This window comes from Spermophilus citellus (genome assembly GCF_964194105.1).
Source record: "Spermophilus citellus genome assembly, chromosome: 15".
In the NCBI taxonomy this organism is placed as follows: Eukaryota; Metazoa; Chordata; class Mammalia; order Rodentia; family Sciuridae; genus Spermophilus; species Spermophilus citellus.
Genome location: NC_138195.1, coordinates 42,452,951 through 42,474,546, shown reverse-complemented (window position 1 = coordinate 42,474,546; position 21,596 = coordinate 42,452,951). Strand labels below are relative to the sequence as shown.

Here is a 21,596-nt window from a genome sequence, read left to right as displayed (position 1 = left end):
ATACATAATTAGAAAGTTAGCCTAAGTTTTACTCTAAGTAGTAGTGATTAGTTCTCTAAAATATTCCTTTTCCCATTGTCTGTGCCCTATTATCAAAACACACTTGTGAGCTTCAATGTGGACATTACCTTTCTTTTTTTAGTTGACCCAGATGGGGATGTCCAACCCAGGCACTCCACCGCGATGATTATTTTCCAAGGAGAACTTTCAGATGAAGGCACAGGAGAATAGGAAAATTCTTCACGCCCTTGGAAGTAGAGAGTAGCCGTCCATAGAGAGTGAGGAGTTAACCTTAGTTTCAGTGAAGATGGCTGTAAGAAACTGGACAACCTGTCACCACCGGAGCCAGAGCATTTGTCAGCTCACAGGTCCCAAGTTATTTTGAGCTGTATAAACCATGTGCCTGTGAAACATTCCACCTGATTGGACAGGAGAAAACTGAGCAAAGGGATTCCATAGCAGGACAGCACCTATGGGGGGTGGGGGTCAATTGGATTTTCTACCTAAAGAATTTTACTTACATCTGGGAGTCCAAACTACGTGTCAATTGATGTTTGAAATTCATACTAAATGCTGTATATAGTTGTATATACTGATGAAAATGGCATTAATTTTAAAACAGATCAAAATACTTCATTTATAAGATCCTTAATTTTAATCAATGGAAGATTTATTCTCGTGTAATCACTGACATATTTAAGGAAATTCAATCATGAAAAGCAGAGGCCTAAGGTTTTAAAGCAGAACTTTTTTGAACTGTTGGTCCAAAATCTAAGCAAAAGCATAGAACATAACTAATACTCAAAGTTGCTAATTAGAATTCACAGGGGAAAAGAAGAGGAAAAACCCATTAGCCGAGAATCAACTTTGGAACAAATTAGTTTGAACAAATCTCTTCAGAAAAACAAATCAGATACTGCTTAAAAGTCAAAATGATTAAATAACATAGTATATTACAATTCAAAAGTACTTGGGAATAACTTCTTGTGTATTATTTAGAAAAGTACAACACTAGCTGGGCGCAATGGTGCTTGCCTAGTATCTGAGCTACTTGGGAGGTGGAGGCAGGAGGACTGCAAGTTCAAGGCTAGTCTGGGCAATTTAGCAAGACTCTGTCTCAAGATAAACACTTTTTTAAAAGGGCTGGGGTTGTAGCTCAATGGTAGAGAGTACTTGACTAGCAAGTGTGAGGTTTTGGGTTCCATCCCCAGCACTGAAAGAAAAAAAAAGGTAATGATAGATATATATTTTCTTTCACAAGCACTACCAATCAGTAAGGGAAAAAAATCCTTTGCTAGACCAACAACTACTCAAATACTTACTTTCATAAAGGTATAGCTCTTTGATATTAATTTCAGACATTTTTAGAAAATGAATTTGAATAAAAAGCCTTATTGGTTAATACAGATTAAGTGATGCTGTAATGTTATTAATCTTGTTAGAAGCCTGGGTTTTGAAAATTCAGGCCAAAGCCACTGATTATCATTTAAAACATTTGTTCTGAGATTCCAATAGCATGAAATAAATAAGTTTAAATCTAATTTTATAATTTAATTACTGAATTGCTTATAGGGTTTCTTCCCATTCATTCATTCGACAAATTTGTACTTAATTGTTACTATAAACCATGTACTAGGTATAAAGCAGAGCCCAAAATACACTATTTCCTGACATCATGGAGTTTACTAAGAGATCTTCTTCAGTCATTTTGAGACTATCTACAGTACACTAAATAAAGATAAAATTTCTTTGGTTATTGTGCTCACATCAGAGATTTTATTACTTTTTTTTTTTTTTTAAGTACTAGGGACTCAACCCAGGGGTGCAATACTTAGCTACATCCCAGGCCTTTTTGTTGTTGTTGTTTTTGAGACAGGGTCTCACTAAGTTTCTGAAGCTGGCCTTGATTTTGTAATCCTCCTTCCTCAGCCTCTTGAGTAGCTGGGATTACAGGCGTGAGCCACTGTGTCTGGCTCACTACACCTTTTATTATAGGACTTTATGTTCACACAGGCAAAACAAAACAACAACAACAAAAAGAATTAAAAAAAACTTTTTAAATAATTCAAGTGAAAAAAGGAAAAACTATTTTCAAGGAAAGAAAAATGATACAGAAAGGGCTGAATTATCTGGGTAGGTTATTATTACCAAAGAAATTCAGATCCTCAATGAACAGGTTCATTTACTCTCTTACCTAATCCTGTGCTGAAACAAACATCAAGAATACTTACTTTAGTTGGGCCTGGTGGCACATGCCGTAATCCCAACTGAGGCAGAAGGATTGCAAGTTCAAAGCCAGCCTCAGCAACTTAGTGAGGCCCTAAGCAACTTAGCAAGACCTTGTCTCAAAATAAAAAATAAAAAAGGTTGGGAATGTTGCTTAGTGTTAAAGCACCCCTGGGTTCAATCCCTGGTGCCCCCCCCCCGCCCAAAATGAATACTTAATTTTATTTCTGCATTTTCTGTTTATGTATGTATTCCAACAAATTCTTTTTACTTAAAAGAAAGAAGGGCTGGGGAATGTAACTCTGTAGTAGAGTGCTTGCCTAGCGAGTGCGAGGCACTGGGTTCAATTCCCCAGCAAAACCAAGGGGAAGGTAAAAGAAGAATTACAGAAGAAATAAGCCATGGAAATTCTGATTTCTCTTTCATTCTTTTTTTTTTTTTTTTGGTACTATTTTCAAATATAGTCAGCATACAAAATTTTTTGTTTTCTAAAAAATGCTAGATACAAATATTTCGAGTATTATTTAGTAACTGTGAGCACCTTGCTTACAATTCATTAAACTCATATTCTAGATTTTTGTTTTTTTAAAACTAGCTTCTGTTTCTACATAACCTAGTCCCTACCTTGCTTATGATCAGTAATAATTATATAAACATGATATCACAAGCCTACTAGTTCAGAGTTTACCAGAATTTACTGGTACAAAGAATAATCTTTAAAACTTTTTAATATCCAACATAGTTAAAAACAAACTCCATTAGTGACAAGCAAACACAAGGTTATATGTCTTAAGCTTTCCCCATAAAGCTGAGTGGTCCATCCAACACATGTGTTTATTGTGGTTTAAACATGATCCTGTGCTTGCCCTCAGCTGTTTTCTTAATTCAGTCACTCAGCTACAGAAACAATTTACTCACATTGGGATGATCCACAGGAATGCTGAGGAATCTGGAAAATCTATGGCAGAGGAAGTCTTCACTTGGAGAAGAAGCATGAGAGAATTTCCTTGCTGGTAGATTCGTACAAAATTTGTATTTGCTATTTTTTTCATTTTGCCATAGGCTTTAATTATTTAAGAGAAATTGCTCACATATACCAAAGCTTCAATAAGTTTTGCTCACCATTCATAGATTTATGTTGAGGTATAGCCCTCCAGTGTCAGATAAAAAAACAAAACCAAATTTCTGTGTCCTATTTTCGAAGACCAAAGACATGTATATATTTTCTAACCTTTTGTAATGAGAAACATTTTCACACCAGAAGCAAGTACTTGACCATCCAAAATAATAGTTAAGTGGTAGATTATAGAGCCTTATACAAACCCTGTGATATCACTGAGACATACAATAAAATCCTTAAGAAATTTCTTTTTCATCTAAACGGTTTTGAAAATGTTTGCCTGGGAAAACTAAAAACATTAAAAATAATTTTTTAAGTTCAAAACATATTTCATTTTAAAACTAAAAACATTAAAAAAAAACTTAACAGAACACCTGTTTAAAAGTATGATACTGATATTGAAAAGCAAATTTATAGTTACCTGTCTCGGGAGAGGCACCATTCCTACATCAATCAACCAGGATCATCTAAAGTCCAAATCTCACTGCCTAACTTGTGTCAGCCACAAAAGTAGCATGAAGGAAATGTGATACTGCCACGCCAGAGCAATGAAGAGTATTTACAGGGTTCCGTTGCAGATCCAGGGACAGTAGTTTAGAACAGATTGCTCTTTCAGATCAACTTTAATAACTCAGTCTGTATGATGTTCTTTGCCTGGAGGGATAGTGGGGGTGGATAATAACTAAGATAATGAAGATGACTAAGGAAACAGGCTTTCTTGAGCTCTTTGACCAGTTGAAGATGATAGTCAAGACATTATAAAGAATGAAGTGCAAGAAAAAAAAGAAAGAAAGAAAGTGTAAAGAATGCACAAGATATCCACATAGGTCATGTAATTGTCTTTATTGGTACAAAACTGAGGTTATGGTTAATGCATTTCGTAAAATAAATATGGGAAAACAGCAATCTTTATAATACTTCATATTTGGCCATCCTTTAGAGTAATGGAAGTATTGATGTGGATTTAGAACACAATAAGGCTTCCTTTAATTGTGTACATATCAAAATTTGTACTTTTTAAGAAGTATTATTTCCAAGAATAAAATCAGTTCCCAGAATTTTTTAAAAGAGCATTCCGGGGCCAGGTACGGTGGCACATGCCTTTGAGATCAACCTCAGCAACTTAGTGAGGCTCTAAGTAACTTAGTAAGACTCTGTCTCAAAATAAAAAATAAAAAGTGCTGGGATGTGGCTCAGTGGTTAAGTGCCTCTGGGTTAAATCCCCAGTACACGCCCCCCCCACACACACACACAAAGAAAAAAGAAAAAAAAAAAAAAGAAAGAAAGAAAAGAGCAAAGAGCATACTGGTTGGGGGTGGAGCTCAGGGTAGAATGTTTGCTTAGCATGCACAAGATATGGAGTTCAATCCCAGCATCAAAAAAAAAAAAAGTAAATAAAAAACAAAAGAGCATCCTCTAACACAAAGTTACTAAAAAAAAGCCCAAACAATTAGTATTGTGTATACAGTCTTTTTTTTTTTAATAAAAGTATACCAAAGTTTATTAGGAAAGAAAGTACACTGAAGAGGGAGAGAGTTTAGGACAAGAAAGTCATCTCCTTATGTATAGTTTGTCTGTCTGTCTGTCTGTCTGTCTGTCTCTCTCTCTCTCTCTCTCTTTTTTTTTGGTACTGGAAATTGAGCCTGGGAGTGGGAAGGGGTGGGGGTGGGGTTTTCCCATTGAGCCACATCCTCAGCTCTTTTAATTTTTTGTTTTGTGATGGCTAAGTTGCCAAAATGGCTTCGAATTTGTAATCCTCCTGCATAGTTGGAATTACTATATATGTATTGTTATAATCTTGAAGGTATACAGTTGATTCCTACTTTCTACTTTCCACACATGAATATAATGATTATATTAATATAATATCTTGGTAGAAATAAGTTAACATTCCTAGCTGTGGGCTAGGTACTGTGCTAAGCTCTTTATGTACATTGTGCTTTATTTAATGTATTCCCTCACCAGTCTGTGCAATGGAAAAAAAAAAAAAAGGACAACAATCTATGAAGTGGGTACTGTTAAAATTCTCATTTTACATATAAGAACTCAGGGCTGGTAAGAGGTTAAAAACTTTCCCAAAGTGGGCTGGGGTTATAGTTCAGTTGGTAGAATCCTTGCCTCATATGCGCAAGGCCCTGGGTTCAATCTCCCCAGTACTACAAAAAAAAAAACAAAAAACAAAAAACAAAAAAAACCTTTCCCAAAGTCACACAGCAAGTAGGTGCCCAAGTCAGAATTTAGCCCTGAGTCTAATGTTGTGCTGCAAATATTTAAATGCATTTATAAAAAAAATTAAGGATAAAAGTGGGTATAAAACATACTCCCTCTTGAGTAAGTATTTCCAAAGGAACACTTTAGGACTTTTCAGTTTTTAATTTCTCTGATCAAAATCAATCCTGGAATTCTTTGGTATGACAAAACAACAAAAATAAGAGAAAATTTAGGAGAGACAAAAAAGGCAAATATACTTTTTCTGTGATATTTTACCTGGGAGTGTGACTTGCTATACAGACAAGCATCAGGCATTAATACTCAAAGGTAGGACACCGGAAGGCAGTAAGAATGCTTTTGAAGACTTTTTTGTTTGTTTGTTTGTTTCTGTGTATTACAGTCATTGTGCTGAAACAATTTAAGAGCTTCATTCATTTGAAACTAGATTTAAATGCCTTAAATGTTATTTCTGAGCAAATCAACACAGGGCAGTAATGTTTTTGAAAGTTAGGGTTAGGAAAATGAGTTTGAATTCTACTTTCATAATGTTAGTTAGCATAGAATATGCCAGTGTGCCAGGCTCTCTCTAGGTGATTTCACTCAGATTCTATTTTTGGGCTGCACAGACATCTCAGAAAGCTGAAAACAAAATTCAGGCATTCTTACTCATGATCAAATAATCACACCAACGCTAATAATGTGAGGGAAAGGAAAAGGGAACTAATTTTTCTTGCAGGTATACTCTGGGGTGGGGAGTAGCCTGAGTTATTCTTATTTAATTCCTGCAATCCTGCAAAGTACTGTTATCTGTATGATATTGGGAAGAAATTAGGTTTAACGAAGTGTAGCTTTCCCAAAGGCACCAACCAATGGGCTGCAAAGCTGGGTGGATTCAAACTTAGGTCTTCTAGTTTAGAAGACTTAGATCTTGTAATTTATTTTCTTTTCATTGATCCCCACTACCTTCTCATAAAAACTAATTAATCATTCAGTTCAGTAAAAAAATCAGAAATAACACCGGGCATGGTGGCACACACCTGTAATCCTAGCGGCTTGGGAGGCTAAGGCAGGAGGATCACGAGTTCAAAGCCAGTCTCAGCAAAAGCGAGGCACTAAGCAACTCAATGAGACTCTGTCGCTAACTAAAACCAAAATAGGGCTGACATTATTACTTTGGTTTTCTGGAGTTGGTGTCTATTTGACAAAAACAAGAAGAGACCAGAAGAATAGCATATGACCAAGCCTAGAGTCATTTTCACAAGGAAGACTCAATAAAATTAGTTGACTGAAACAGAAAGAGCTAACACACATTTTTGAGAAGTCATCATCTTATTACATACAATGTGTCACAAAATTTGCAAATACCAAACGGAATGAACTTGTTGCCAAAGAGGGAAGTGTACAAAGTAAAATCTTGGAGAAGGTAAGTTGTGGAAAATTCGAAAGGAATTTGTAGTTTAGATCCCTATCCATGCTCACATTTCTTTCTTTTCTTTTTCTTTTCTTTTTTTTTTTTTTTTTTTACTTGTTGGTATTTTCTTGATTTAGCAAACTTCCTATTGAACAAAGGCAGCATAACTTAATGTAGGAGATGTGCAAAATCTTTTTGTTTTGCTTTTTTCATCCATTCTATTCATCTTCAAATTGTTCTTCATTCCAATTTGGGAATGAGTTATTTAAAGTCTAGTCTAAACAAAGTCTCCTAGTCCAAGGTAATTACTATGTGTGTTAATGTCTTAGAGCTCTTTTTCTTTCATCTTCTAGCCTAGGCAGTAAGCTTTAATTCAAAGTGTGAGTGATAGTGTCACTAAAAGGGATAAATAAGCAGGCAACATTACAGAAAATATTTATTTATTTATTTGGTATTCGGAACTGAACTCAGGGACACTTAACCACTGAGTCACATTCCCAGCTCTTTTTATTTTTAATTTTGAGCCAAGTCTCCCCTAAGTTGCTGAGGATCTCATTAAATTGCCAAGGCTGGCTTCAAACTTCTGATCCTCTTGTCTCAGTCTCCCAAATCACTGGGATTAAAGGTGTGTGCCACCATGCCCAGCTGTTACAGAAAATTTAAACACAGAAATTCATCAAGTGTAAAGTGAGATTGAAATAAATCTGTTTGTAAATAGTCTAATGGGCTGAAAATATTGTACAAATTTTAATCAAGATTAACAACTCAGCAAAAGTGAGGCGCTAGGCAACTCAGCGAGACCCTGGTTGAGTCTAATCCCCAGTACCCTCCCCTCCAAAAAAAAATAACAAAAGACACATTGAAATATCACACTATATCCAACAAATATATGTAATTATTATGTGTCAATTAATTTTTAAAATTTTTTTAATTTTAAAAAAGAATAAGAAATACCTTGGTATAATCCACAATGCAATCATCCCAAACCTATAAAATAGAAACAATCTTTCTGGTCTTACTGGCTGCTCTTCTACTCAAATCCTCATCTCCAATCCAAAAGTTCCACCACCTATTTCCTTGTCTTCTCTTTTCCCTATGCCTTTGTTCATTATTTCTTTCACTTATTGTGTCAACAACAAGTAGTTGAAATATTTCTTATATTGTTGAATTAAACTAACTTTTCATTTGTATATTTATGGGGTGTTTTTTTGTTAGGTTTTTTTTTTTTTTGGTACCAGAGATTGAACCCAGAGGTGCTTCATTACTGAGGCCCATCCCAGTCCATTTTATGCTTTATTTTGAGATGGGATCTCGCTGAGTTGCTTAATACCTCGATAAATTGCTGAGGCTGGCTTTGAACTTGAGATCCTCCTGCCTCAGCCTCCTGAGTTGCTGGGATTACAGGCATGCACCACTTTACCCAGCTGTATATTTGTTTTTCTACCAAACTAGATAAACTCTTTGAGAATCAGAGCTGTAAAAAAAATTTTAGATAGACAATTCTAATCTCAAGGCATGTCATAAAGTAGGCATGTTATAAATACTTGTCTGTGGCATACCATAAAAATTATGTATAAATTGTTGAGTAGTCCTAAATTATTCTTTCAATTCAATGCATATTTACTTAACTTTTAATTGTGTGCCAGAAGAGAGCAAACCAAAATTAACATTGATTGAATTATCATTAATGTTATGATACTATCAAGAATTACCATCAGAAATACTATCAAGAATTAAATCAAGGGGCTGGAGATGTAGCTCAGTGGTAGAGTGCTTGCCTAGCATGTGCAAAGCCCTGGTTTTGATCCCCAGCAAAACACACACACACACACACACACATACAAATAATAATAATCATCATCATCATAATCATCAAGCTGGTTGAGATGACACAAGCCTGTGTAATCCTACTATTCAGGAGGCTGAGACACGATGATTGCAAACTTGAGGCTAGTTTGGGAAATTTAGTGAGAGGTTATCTCAAAAATAAAGTAAGAAGGGTTCAGGATGTAGCTCCATGATAATGAGTTTGCTCAGCATGTACAAGCCCTGGATTCAATCCCAGGTACTGGGTGTGTGTGTGTGTGTGTGTGTGTGTGTGTGTGTGGAAACTTGCTAGGCATGGTGGCACATGCCTATAATCCCAGTGGCTCTAGAGGCTGATGTAGGAGGATCTCCAGTTCAAAGCCAGTTTCAGCAATTTAGTCAGACACTGTCTCTGTATAAAAAATAAAAAAGGGCCAGGGATGTGGTTCAGTGGTTAAGAGCCTCTGGGTTCCATCCCTGGTATTAAAAAAAAAAAAAAAGTATTAAGTCAAATGAGGACAGAGCCTAAAAAGATTGGATATTCACTGCACACTAGTGAAGAACTAACTGTGTATACTTTTGGCTCAATGGATATTTACAATTCCTGAGATAATTGGAAAGGTGGATCCTTGTTTCAGAAAAGGCTTGGTGCTTTTTACTTTTTTTCCCCCTGTGGTACTGGGCCTAGGCATGCTAGGCAAGCATCCTACTACCACTGAGTTCCATTCCCAGTTGGTGCTGGTTATCATGCACACATTGCTGAAGAGTTCTTCTAAAGGGGTCCTATAAGAGTACTTTCACATCTTTGCATCCTCATGAACTAGCTTTCTACTATTTTTCCTGACCACCTTTCCACAACCTTTGTTTTATCTCATGCACTTTCTCTCCACCCCCAAAAGATCATACTCATATTTTGCTTCTATTGCTGTTTCTCTTGAATTTTATACTTCATGACCCTAATTCCACAGGTGATGGACAGGGCTCTGTTCATTTGCATGTACTGGATTATGGGATCCCAGATCAAGCCAGCACTGAGCTTTCTGTTTGCCTAGAAATAAAGAATATACTTATCACACACATAATATTCTATATTTCAATTAAGATTTCAACCATTTGTAACCAGGCACTGTGGTGCATGCCTGTAATCCCAGTGACTTGGGAGGCTGAAGTACGAGGATCACAAGTTTGAGACCAGCCTCAGCAACTTATTGAGGTCCTAAGCAATTTAGCGAGAACCTGTCTCAAAATAAAAAATACAACAAGGGGTGAGGATGTTACTCAGGGTTTAAGCACCCCTGGGTTCAACCTCTAGTACTAAAACAAAACAAAAAATTATTTCAACCATTTGACTGATTTCAAATTGTACTTACTTCCTATAAAGCAGATAAACACAATGAATTACTTAGCTGTAGCTGATCCCAGCCCAGTTTCCACATCAAAACCAAGCCTTGTTGTTTGTATTTAATATGTAATTTAACTTAATTCAACAACCCAAGAAGTATAGATCATTATCTTCATTATCTCCATTTTATGGAGTATAAAACTGAAAAGATTGTATGCTACTGTGGTTTTTGTGAACTTGGTGATCTGAAAAAGTCTCAGGAAGTCCACCTTGAGATTGTCCAAGGTATACTGTGTCATTATCCTCTTTTTATGGAGGAGGAAACTAAAGATCAGAGAAGAAATTTGCACAAAGCCACTCAGAGCTGTGATTCACAGCCAAGGCCCATGTGAGACTGAAGTCCAAGCTGTTCTCTCCTACACCACGCCACCTTTCAGATGCATCCATGCTCATTAGTATTCAATTTAGAATCAATTTTTTTGTGTGTGTGGGCGGGCCCCTCAGAAGAGGTAGAGTAACAGGAAAGAGAGACATCTTGTTATATTGGAATTATGTTGATTTGGTAACTTTCTTCAAAGTGCTTCCAAGTCCTTGGAAATTCAGATGATTTACTACCCCGACTGGTCAAAGAAATAAAAGAACCAAAGTAACAATAAATAACAGGTAATCCTTGCCATGTATCTCTATCTGCAAATTATTATGCATAGTAAACTCAGGCATGAGAGACCATATGGTTAATATATTTTCAGTAGACATCTGGTTAGCATGTCATTTTAAAAGTTATTTATGGGGCTGGAGTTGCAGCTCAGTGGTAGAGCGCTTGCCTAGCATGTGTGAGGCACTAGTTCAATTCTCAGCAGCATGTATAAATAAATAAATAAATAAAAATGAATAAAGGACCATTGACAACTAAAAAAATGTTTAAAAAGTTATTTACGAGGGGGGATAGTAGGGGATAGGAAAGGTAGCAGAATACAACAATTGCTAATAGGGCATTATGTAAAATAGTGGATGTGTAACCGACGTGATTCTGCAATCTGCATTTGGGGTAAAATTGGGGGTTCATAACCCACTTCAATCTAATGTATGAAATATGATATGTCAAGAGCTTTGTAATGTTGTGAACAACCAATAAAAAAAAGTTATTTACAATCATGTGTTGATTATTATAGTCCAATAAAAGCAACAACAAGCTGAGCATAGTAGCTAATGCCTATGGTTCCAGCAAAGTTCAGGAGCTCGAGGCCGGCCTAGGTAGGCAACATAGAAAGGCTGCATCTTAATAAAACACAACAACAATAACAAAGCAACATTAGGTCCTTGAGTTTGATCTTTTCAATGATTATTTTGTATGTAGGAAAAGTTAAGCACTAGAAGAGTGCTGGCCTTGAACTTGAGATCCTTTTGCCTGAGCCTCTTGAGTGGCTGGGATTATAGGTGTGTGCCACCATACCCAGCATTACTTGCTTCTTAATTTTCCATGAATGGTAGGTAGAAAGAATCTTATTACTATATTAACAGATATGACTGGGCTGCCTATTTGCTGATTGTTCACTATGTTTGTGTTGGGATAGAGGGTTGAATGGTTTTATTTTATTTTATTCTCTCTTCTCTATTAATTTAGAAAGCAAAGAGCAGAGGATGTTTCCAAACCCTGGTAATGTCTAACTCAAAATAACAAAAAGAAGCAGATGAGCTATAAGTCATAGTAAAATCAAGACCTTGAAGGTCCTAACATTCAGAATAATGCTCATAAATCAAATTTAAGTAATTTACATCATTTTGGAAACAAATAACAACAACGAGCTATATAGGAAGATGTTAAAATAAGAAATTTAAAAATGCTATAATTAGGCAGATAATAACTGTACTTGGAATTGGATTCCAACTCTAACACTTTTTTTTTTTTAACCAGGGATTAAACTCAGGGTGCTTAACCACTGAGCCACATTTCCAACCCTTCTTTCTTATTTTTAAATTTTGAGACAGGGTTGCTCTGAGTTGCTTAGGGCCTTGCTAAGTTGCTGAGACTGGCTTTGAATTTGCACTCCTCCTTCCTCTGCCTCCCAAATCGCTGGGATTACAGGTGTGTGCCATTGTGCCCCACTCCAACTCTGCCACTTATTATCTGAGAAACTTTAAGCAAGTTATTGAAACTCTATGTCTACACTTGCTCATCTCTAAAAAAGAGGAGCCAGAATTATGAGCCTGCAGTCCCAGCACTGGGGAAGCTGAGACAGGGGAGTCACTTGAGCTCAGAAGTTCTCTACTAGCCAGAGCAAAGTAGCGAGACCCCCAACACCCCATAAAAAAATAAATAAGACTAGTAGCTATCTCTTAGGAATGCTGTAAGAATTAAGTGAGTTAATGTGCTCAGAACAATGTCCGGCTTCTGGCAAGTAGTCAATAAATGCTAACCATCATTATTTCCATCATTATTCTTATAAAAATGTTTTTTTTAAATAAACACCATTTGTACACAGTTGCGCTGAGCTGTAAACTTAAGGAAAGGCCAAAGGCTGAATGGGCCTCCTAGACTGATGACTCAGTCCCAACAGCAGTTCAGGTTTCCCGACTGATTCTGTCCTTGGCTTCTTTCCTGAGACTGACAACAAGAATGTCAATTAGTGCCAAGAGTGATGAGTTTTTGTAACATGGGGTGCTGTCCATTAGAGATGTGAAATAGATCACTTACATCTTGTATAGAACACTGAGAGTGATCTACCAAGTTCAGATTCAACCCAATGACATATAGGTAAAATGCTTCTTGTTACCATGCTCCTGAACCATCTGCTTCTGAATTCTAAATTCTCAACTCACTCACTGCCAATGGGCTAAACATAGCTAAAGGATTTAAATTATAATTTGATCTGACAACCCAGGTATCAAACAAGACTTCTTCAGCCAAATAAGTAGAGTGGTGACAAATATCAGAACAGTATATCTACTCTACAGTATGTGCTTTATGACAAGAAAATAATAATTGAGGGTATTGGTGAATATCTATCTTATTTCTCATCTAATCTAAAAAAAATGATGTCAACATAAGTATGGTATTTAACACAGACCAACAAAGCTATTGTTAAGGTTAAGTGATTTAGAGGAGAGAAATCTAGGAAAATGGGAAATATCTTAGTCTTTCTGTGATCCTGAACTGTCTAATAGATTAATGTTGAATGCATACTAACATCCCATGTGGAATAAGACAAGGCAAATTTAGACCTAATAAGTAAACACTCCTAATGATAATGATGGTGAACTGGGGCAGATGTTAAATACAAAGAACAATGATGACACATTATTTACATGATGAAGTATTAACATTGTGTTTGAAAAAATGTTTTATTGGTTTGTTTTTATTAGCTATTTCTCATCAGAATCCTGTCAACAGATGTGCTTTAATACTCATGTTTTACCTATGAGGAAACTGACATATGAAAATAACAATTAGAGTTACATGGACATACAATACCAGAAAAAATTTTAGGAGTTTTTATTTGCATAACTGGGCTTAGTGGCTCACACCTGTAATCCTAGGGTCTCAGGAGCCTGAGGTGGGAGGATTTCGAATTAAGGCCAGCTTCAGCAATTTAGCAAGATACTCAACAACTTAGTGAGACCATGTTTCAAAATAAAAAGTGCTGGAGATGGAGTTCAGGAGGAGAGTGTCCCTGAACTCCATCCCCAGAAACACCAGAAATACGATAACAAAAACAAAAACACCAGAGGTATTATTGCGTAGACCATAGTTTATCTTTTAAGTTGTGGTAAATGTGATATGTGCCCACATACCTAGAATGATATGATTTAGGAATTATTAGTTGATTTTTGTTGTTGTTATTGTTGCTAGAGATTGGACCTAGGGACACTTTACCACTGAACTGTAGTCCCAGCTCTTTTTATTTTTTATTTTGAGTGAGGGTCTTGCCAGGTTGCTCAGGCTGGTCTTGAACTTGTGATCCTCCTGCCTCAGCCTCCTGAGTCACTGGCCCAGCTCAATTGATTTGTATACATTATCACTTATCCATCCAATTTATACCAAAAGATGAGATGTCTTAGCATCATAACTCCATTTTGATTCAATTTTGCAAGCAAAGATACTGATCAAAAATCTATTTTAGGATATCGGGATGCATAGTGGTGGTAAGCTTGTGTAGCATGTGTGAGGCCCTATGATCCCAAGTCTCTCTCTCTCTCTCTCTCACACACACACACACACACACACACACACACACACACACACAATCTCTTTTAAATTTTATTTTCTGATAACACATTTTTTCCATTTTGACTTGTGGTAAGATAAAATTTACCATTTTAACCATTCTTCAGTGTATGGGTTGGCATTAAGTATGTTCATACTATTATGCTACCAATCATCTCCAGAACTGTTTTCATCTTGCAAAACTGAAACTCTATACCCATAGAACAGAAATTCCCCAAACCTCTCATCCCCCTAACCCTGGCTTTCATCATTCCTCTTTCTGTCCCAATGAATTTGACTACTCTTAACTCCATATAACCTATTCTCAATAAACATTAAATAATATTTTATTTAATTTCTTCAATTATTCACTTCTGTTCTGTCTCTAAAGTGTTGGTAAGGCACTGTCTTCAGGGTCCACAAAAGACTAGTCCTGGGTGCTCTGAGTTTGTTAAGTTGTGAAATGGCAGGAACTTCAAATGGGTGTAAGGGGCACTTTGGGTGTGTGGTTTAGGATTGGCTCTCTCATCTTGCCAGTGCTGGGATGCTTCTGCAAACTATGATGAGAAAGAATTATTCATATGCACTGACTTTCACATCTTCCATCTTTCAGTTACAAATACCCAGTTTCTGTTTTCTTTGAATGTGTTTAAATGTAAGACCTAGTAAGATTATTTCAGAGAAGCATAATTTACATATCACGAGGAAAATTTTGTGATAAAACACTGTTAGCCAGGGGCTGGGAATATAGCTCAGTGATAGAACATTGTGCCAGGCCCTCAGTTTGATCCCAAGGGGGGAAAATTACTTCTAGCTACATTTTTAGAACATGGTTTTGTCAATTTCTAATTTCTCTAATACTTGAGAAAAATACAATGAACCTCAGCAAGGCCAAAAGCACTGGTTCTTAATCTTTTCAAGGATGAGGACTCCTTTTCCAACATTAAAAAAATATGTGGCTCTCTCAAGTGATGATAATTGTTATTTTTTAAAAATCCACCAATTTGGAAAATACCTAATGACAAAAAGAAACCATAAATTTAATACTTATTACTTCAAACATATTTGTATTTCATTGATTGCAACACTATCAAACAATATTATTTATTATGTTTTCAGATAATCCTTAACGTACACATGGATTTTTGGATCCATTATAATTACTTCATGGTTCTCCAGGGTTCTTCCTCACAAGTTAGAAATCACCGATCAAAGGGAAAAAGCAGGTTTCAGCCCCAGCTGTCTTCTCACTAGCTGTGCAATCTTGGGCAAATCATTCTATATACTTTAGTTACCTCATCTTTTCAGGGACTGCAAAATGAGGGAAATCTTTGTTTTGTTAACATTAGGAAACAACAATGAGTACAAAATTGAGATAATATATAACATTTAAAATCTAAATGTGATATACAAAATACAATGAGATATATAATTGAATTGGATATCGTAGAAAACACAGAGAAGCATCATAGAGCCCTCCTACACTCTGAAAATTAAAGTAGAAAATCAAAATACAATGAATAATACATGCAAATTTAGGTACTTTAAGAAAACAGCACATGTGTGCAAACCTATAATCCCAGTGGCTAGGAGGCTGAGGTAGTATGATCACAAATTCAAAGCCAGCCTCAGCAATTTAGCTCAGCAAATTAGTTATGGTTTACGTGAAAGCCATTTAAAATTAGAATTCTGGCTGAAGCAATATTCTCTTGGGAATTTGGTTAATGTAAGTGCTTAAAATAACTGGATCACTTTTTAAGAATGTTTGGAGGAAAAAAAACACTTACATTTCTAAGTTTGGAAAGCTGAAAACCAGCAAGTGGAACTGGGTAATTTCATCAAGTAATTACAAGCTATAAATTCTTATGACAGGTAACCAAATGGACTTCTCTAAGAAGTAATCTTATAATTCAATGTATAACATTTAGCATGAAATAAACACAAGGCAGGTGTTTCTTGGAGAACTTGCCATAAAATATTTCCACAGTATAAACAATGGGTATGGCATTTGACCTATGATCTGGTGTTATTCTATTCCTCTCCTCTCCTCTCTCTCTTTTTCTCTCTTGGTACTGGGGATTAAATCCAGGGTGCTTTTTACTTACCCTTTTTACTTTTTACTTTGAGATGATAGGGTCTCACTGAGTTGCTTAGAACCTTGCTAAATTGCAGGCTGGGAATGTGGCTCAAGCGGTAGTGCGCTCGCCTGGCATGCGTGCAGCCCGGGGTTCGATCCTCAGCACCACATACAAAACAAAGATGTTGTGTCCGCTGATATCTAAAAAATAAATATTAAAATCCTCTCTCACTCTCTTAAAAAAAAAAAGAACCTTGCTAAATTGCTGAGGCTGGTTTTGAATTTGCAATCCTCCTGCCTCAATTCAGTCTCCTGAGTCATTGGGATATATAAGGCATATGCCACCATGCCTGTCTCAGTGTTACTATTTCTAATCTGGAGATGTAGATAAATTGAGGACCAGAGAAAATAAATAAGTTATTTAAGACCGTAATTGTTATCAATTCAAACTTGAAATTATAATTATGTGCCACCTGGTCTAGCATACGAAACTATTTTCTATGGCCTTTATGAAATAATATCACAGTTATATAATGTGCATATCCATGACTGTATCTCCCCTTCCTGTTTTTATAAGCGCTTACTTATTGAGCAATCAAAGGATTCTACTAGGTTAAGATTTTCTTTAAATCTGCTCTATAAGTTTTATAATATGAATAATGCTTAGGAAAGACAGAAATATGGCCATTTACTAAGAGTCTAATACCTGTCTACTGTCTAGATACACTATATCTTACTTCATTTATTATTTACTAAAATGTCAGAATGTATACCGTATACATTCTTTATAAATGCATATATTTCATTCCATCAAGTTGTTATCAAAGATTATCATCAAATAAAAGTCATCATTATTGCAAATAACTTATTAATCATTTAATCACATATAACATTGACTTGCCACTAAAACTAAATAATGTTAGAGTAATGGTTGTTAAGTGTTCACAAAAAATGAAGAAATGGAGGCAATGATGGTTCCCCTTTAGGATGAATCAACAGGTGATACTACAATAGAAGAGGTTTCTCTTTTCTCTTGCCAACATTTGTTATTTTATTTTTTTAATTTTTAAAATATTTATTTTTAGTTGTAGTTGGACACAATACCTTTATTTTATTTATTTATTTTTATGTGGTGCTGAGAATCGAACCCAGGGCCTCACACATGCTAGGTGAGTGTTCTACTGCTGAGCCACATCCTCAGCCCCACTTGTTACTTTAAAAAGAAAAAGAACCACAAAAGACTACTGTATAATTCCATTTGTATGAAATGCCTAGGATAGGCAAATCTACAGAAGCAGAAAGTAAATTAGTGGTTGCCCAGGGCTGTGGGTGGGAAGATACGGCAGGAAAAGAGTGACAGCTATTGGACAGAGATTTGGAGAGAGTAGTGGGTGATGAAATGTTCTAAAATTGATTGTGGCAATTTTTTTGCACAACTCTGATATTATTCTAAAATCCACCAGGGTGTATATTCTAAATAGGTGAGTTGTATGGAAGGTGAATTATATCTCAATAAAGTTATTATTTTTAATTCTACATTTCTGCCATTCAATTTCATAATCTCTCACCTGCATCCCAGGAAGGCGATGGAATTGGGGTTCCTCTATGTGAGATAGGCTAGCTGAGGAATAAAAGTTAATGAAGGGAAAATCACAGTACATGGGAAGTAATTTGTTAAAGCAGGGGTAGGACGGCTGATCAATCTTAGGGATGGAGCTTCCACTCTGGAAAGAAAGCGAGCTGAGTCCTGCACTTGCTTTATTTATATGGTGGGAACATCAAAGCTTTTCGATGGAATGTTCTTTGCCAAATAAGGTAGAGGGTGGGCTGTCCAGTTCCCAGTGGGTTACTCCGGAGCTCCTAGAGCTGTCTCATTAGTAGAGTGGGTCAGAGATCTTATGCCCTGGGCAGTCTGATACACATGGGAAAGCTGGGATCATTCCCAAGGGGAGACCTAAGTCCCCCATGGCTCAGTACCCTCAAGTAGCTTTACAGGAGGCTTCCCCCAATAATCCCTTCAGATTAACCCAGTGAGTATCAAGAAACCCATTTTGGGGGAGGGAGGGTACAAGGAATTGAACTCAAGGGCACTTAACCACTGAGTCACATCCCTAGCCCTTTTTGTTATTTTGAGACAGGGTCTCACTAAATTGCTGAGCCTGGCTAAATTGCTGAGGCTGACTTTCAACTTGAGTTCCTACTGTCTCAGCCTCCAGAGCTGCTGGGATTATAGGTAGGCACCACCATGCCTGGCCCTTTTTTTTTTCTTTTTAAATTGGTACATCTCAAATATAAAGAATGGTGGGTTTCATTGTGGCAATGTTCACATTTACATAAAAACAATTTGATCAACTTTACTCCCCGATACCCTCTTTCCTCCTGAGAAACCCTCTTGATATCCAAAAAGTGTTTTAACACTAACAAGTTTTAACTTCAAAAACCAAAAGGTAAACTGGGCATGGTTATGCACCCATGTAGTCCCCAGTGATTTGGAAAGTTGAGGCAGGAGAATAGTAAGTTTGAAGCCAGTAACTCTAAAATTAAGCAAAATTAAATAAAAAGATCTGGGGATGTTGTTCAGTGGTAAAGCACCCCTGGGTTCAATCCCCAGTAACAACAACAACAAAAAAAGGCAATAAAAAATGAATTCCAGCTCAGGAGACAGAAACTTATAGAAGTAATGGAGAGGGACTGTGGCTATAGCTCAGAGGTAGATCACTTGCCTAGCATGAACAAGCATGTCCTGGGTTCAATCACCAGCAGCAGAAAAACAACAACAAAAAAAAAAAACCAATAGAGAATGATGGAAGAATACCCTGATGGGATGGTTCATATAAAATCAACCATTATAACTTTATCAAATAATATCAGAAAATTCTAATGCTTCACAGGAGTTTATCATCTGTTCCCAATTAATTCAACTGCTTTGTACTTCATCCATGAAAAAAACCCACTGTTGCCCATTGAGTCCTATTTGTTTTATCTCTAATCTTCCTTTCTGGCTCTGCAGTATCTCATCCTTTCCCTCTAATCATTTGCTGGTGCCCCTTATTCCTCTTTCCCATGTGATTTTTACGTATTTTCTGACATCACCCCTATTTATTCCAACACTTGAAGCGGTACTTACACACCCCAAAGAACTCCAATTTAATGAGTTGTTTGAATGAATACCATGGGTAAGGATGCATATAATTCTTTTTTGCTCTCTTAACTGTCAGATTCCTGGAGGCATCTCTTTACCGGGCAATATTCAATCTTTGAATTCTCTGGACATTCCTTTAAGAAATCTCTTGCTTTGCCTCTCAAGTTGAGCTCTGAGAGTGCGCCTTACCTGGCACAAGCAGCAGTGGAGCTCCAAAGGCTAAGGAAGTTTCCACAGGGACTCCCGGCCCCTCACCTCATTTGTTGAGGGCAATGGGAAGGCTGCCGTGGCTGTCCCTTCCTGGGCTTGCCCATCCTTCTAATTTTAGGCTGCTTCCTCATGCTGCTGCCATGGGTATCAAAGCATGTGGCTCCTCTTGGAGGAGCTATTTTCTCCTATGAGCCTCACTTGTTTGTTTCCAACTTCTCTCTCTTCTCCTTTCCTCCCCACCTCTGTGGGGCTGAGCTATCTCTTTATTTCTCCCCTAGTCCTTCCCATTAAACCCAGGAACTTGCACATGCTAGGCAAGTGCTCTTGCACTGAGCTACATCCCCAGCAACTTTTTAAATTTTATTTTATTTTTTTTTTATTTTTTGGTACTGGGAATCGAACACAGGGGCACTCAACTACTAAGCCACATCTCCAGACCTATTTTGTATTTTATTTAGAGACAGGGCCTCACTGAGTTGCTTAGCATCTCGCCATTGCTGAGGCTGGCTTTGAACTCCTGATCCCCCGTCTCAGCCTCCCGAGCCTCTGGGATTACAGGTGTGCCACATTTTATTTTGAGAGTTTCGATAAATTGTTGAGGCTGGCCTGAAACTTGCAATCATCCTGCCTCAGCCTTCCAAGTAGCTAGGATTACAGGCCTATGCCACTCATGTCTGACTGTATAGAATTATTTCATACTTAAAAATTAAAAAAGAAAATCTTTCAGGGCCTGGGAATGTGACTCAGTGGTAGAGTGCCTGCTTAGCCTGTGCAAGAGCCTGGATCCCATCCCCAGCTCCAAACAAAAACAAAACAACAACAGACAAAATAAAACAAAAACAAACAAAAAACCCTTTCAGAATTATACTCAGTCTGATCTGAATTTACCTTCAAATCCAAGAGATCAAGGGAAAATTTTTACATTCGATTTTTTTTTTTTTTTTTTTTTTTTGGTACTAGGGATTGAACTCAGGGGCGCTTAACCACTGAGCTACATCCTCAGCCCTTTTTTATTTTTTATTTTGAGACAGGTTCTCACTAAGTTGCTTAGGGCCTTGCTAAATTGCTGAGACTGACTTTGTACTTGTGATCCTCCTGCCTCAGCCTTCCAAACCACTGGGATTATGGGCATGCACCACCGTGTCCTGCTTCACATTACATTTTATTTGTACCTGCTGAAAGCTAGAGTTCCAGATCATGTTTATCTAACAAATTTACTGGATTCCTATTACGGTTAATATGTTGTCCTAGGTCACAGAGATGCAATGATGAGCAAGGTAGACATGTATTTCACTGATGAAATCTTTTTTAAAAAATGTTTTAGTTATAGATGGACACAATACCTTTATTTTGACTTATTGATTTTTTTTAATGTGGTGCCAAAGATCGAACCCAGTGCCCCACACATGCTAGGCAAGTGCTCTACTGCTGAGCTACAACCCTAGCCTCTCACTGATGAAATCTTGATAACAGATTTAACAATTTCTACTATGTTCTGTGTCCTCTATTAAAATCTCGAAATAGGGGCTCAGGTTGTAGCTCAATGATAAAGCACTTGCCTAGCATATGTGAGACATTGGGTTTTATCCTCAGTACCACATAAAATAAAGAAATAAACTGGGAGCAGTGGTACACACCTGTAATCCCAGCAGCTAGGGAGGCTGAGATAGGAGGATCTCAAGTTCATAGCTAGCCTCAGCAAAAGCAAGGTGCTAAGAAAGTCAGTGAGATCCTAAATAAAATACAAAATAGGGCTGGGGATGTGGCTCAGTGGTTGAGTGCCCTGAGTTCAATCCCTGGTACCCAAAATAAACAAACAAATAAAATAAAGATACTGTGTCCATCTA

At 36.9% G+C, this 21,596-nt stretch overlaps 1 protein-coding gene and 1 long non-coding RNA gene across 5 annotated transcripts in view; both read right to left on the bottom strand.

Annotated features, from left to right (window-relative positions):
* Window positions 1-3,803, bottom strand: part of MYPN (myopalladin) — a 95,537-nt gene extending 91,734 nt beyond the window's left edge. For 2 of the 3 annotated variants that reach the window (XM_081267307.1, XM_081267308.1), the window contains exon 1: window positions 129-419. Coding sequence is in view for 1 of the 3 variants with exons in the window: in XM_081267309.1 (XP_081123435.1) it covers window positions 3,145-3,236; window positions 3,768-3,788 (113 nt within the window). In the remaining 2 variants the exon portion in view is untranslated. Of the gene's footprint in view, window positions 1-128; window positions 420-3,144; window positions 3,237-3,767 lie in introns of those variants that run through there. The other variant, XM_081267309.1, reaches the window with a different exon arrangement.
* A 10,558-nt stretch (window positions 3,804-14,361) lies between these two features.
* LOC308633935 lies at window positions 14,362-19,868 on the bottom strand. 2 transcript variants are annotated; one of them, XR_014018914.1, is made up of 4 exons: window positions 19,729-19,868; window positions 16,426-16,598; window positions 15,456-15,631; window positions 14,362-14,877 (listed from the first exon to the last, which is right to left on the bottom strand). It is a non-coding gene; the product is annotated as an uncharacterized lncRNA (long non-coding RNA). The 2 variants fall into 2 exon arrangements; XR_014018915.1 differs by lacking the exon at window positions 15,456-15,631.
* Window positions 19,869-21,596: the final 1,728 nt, after the last annotated feature.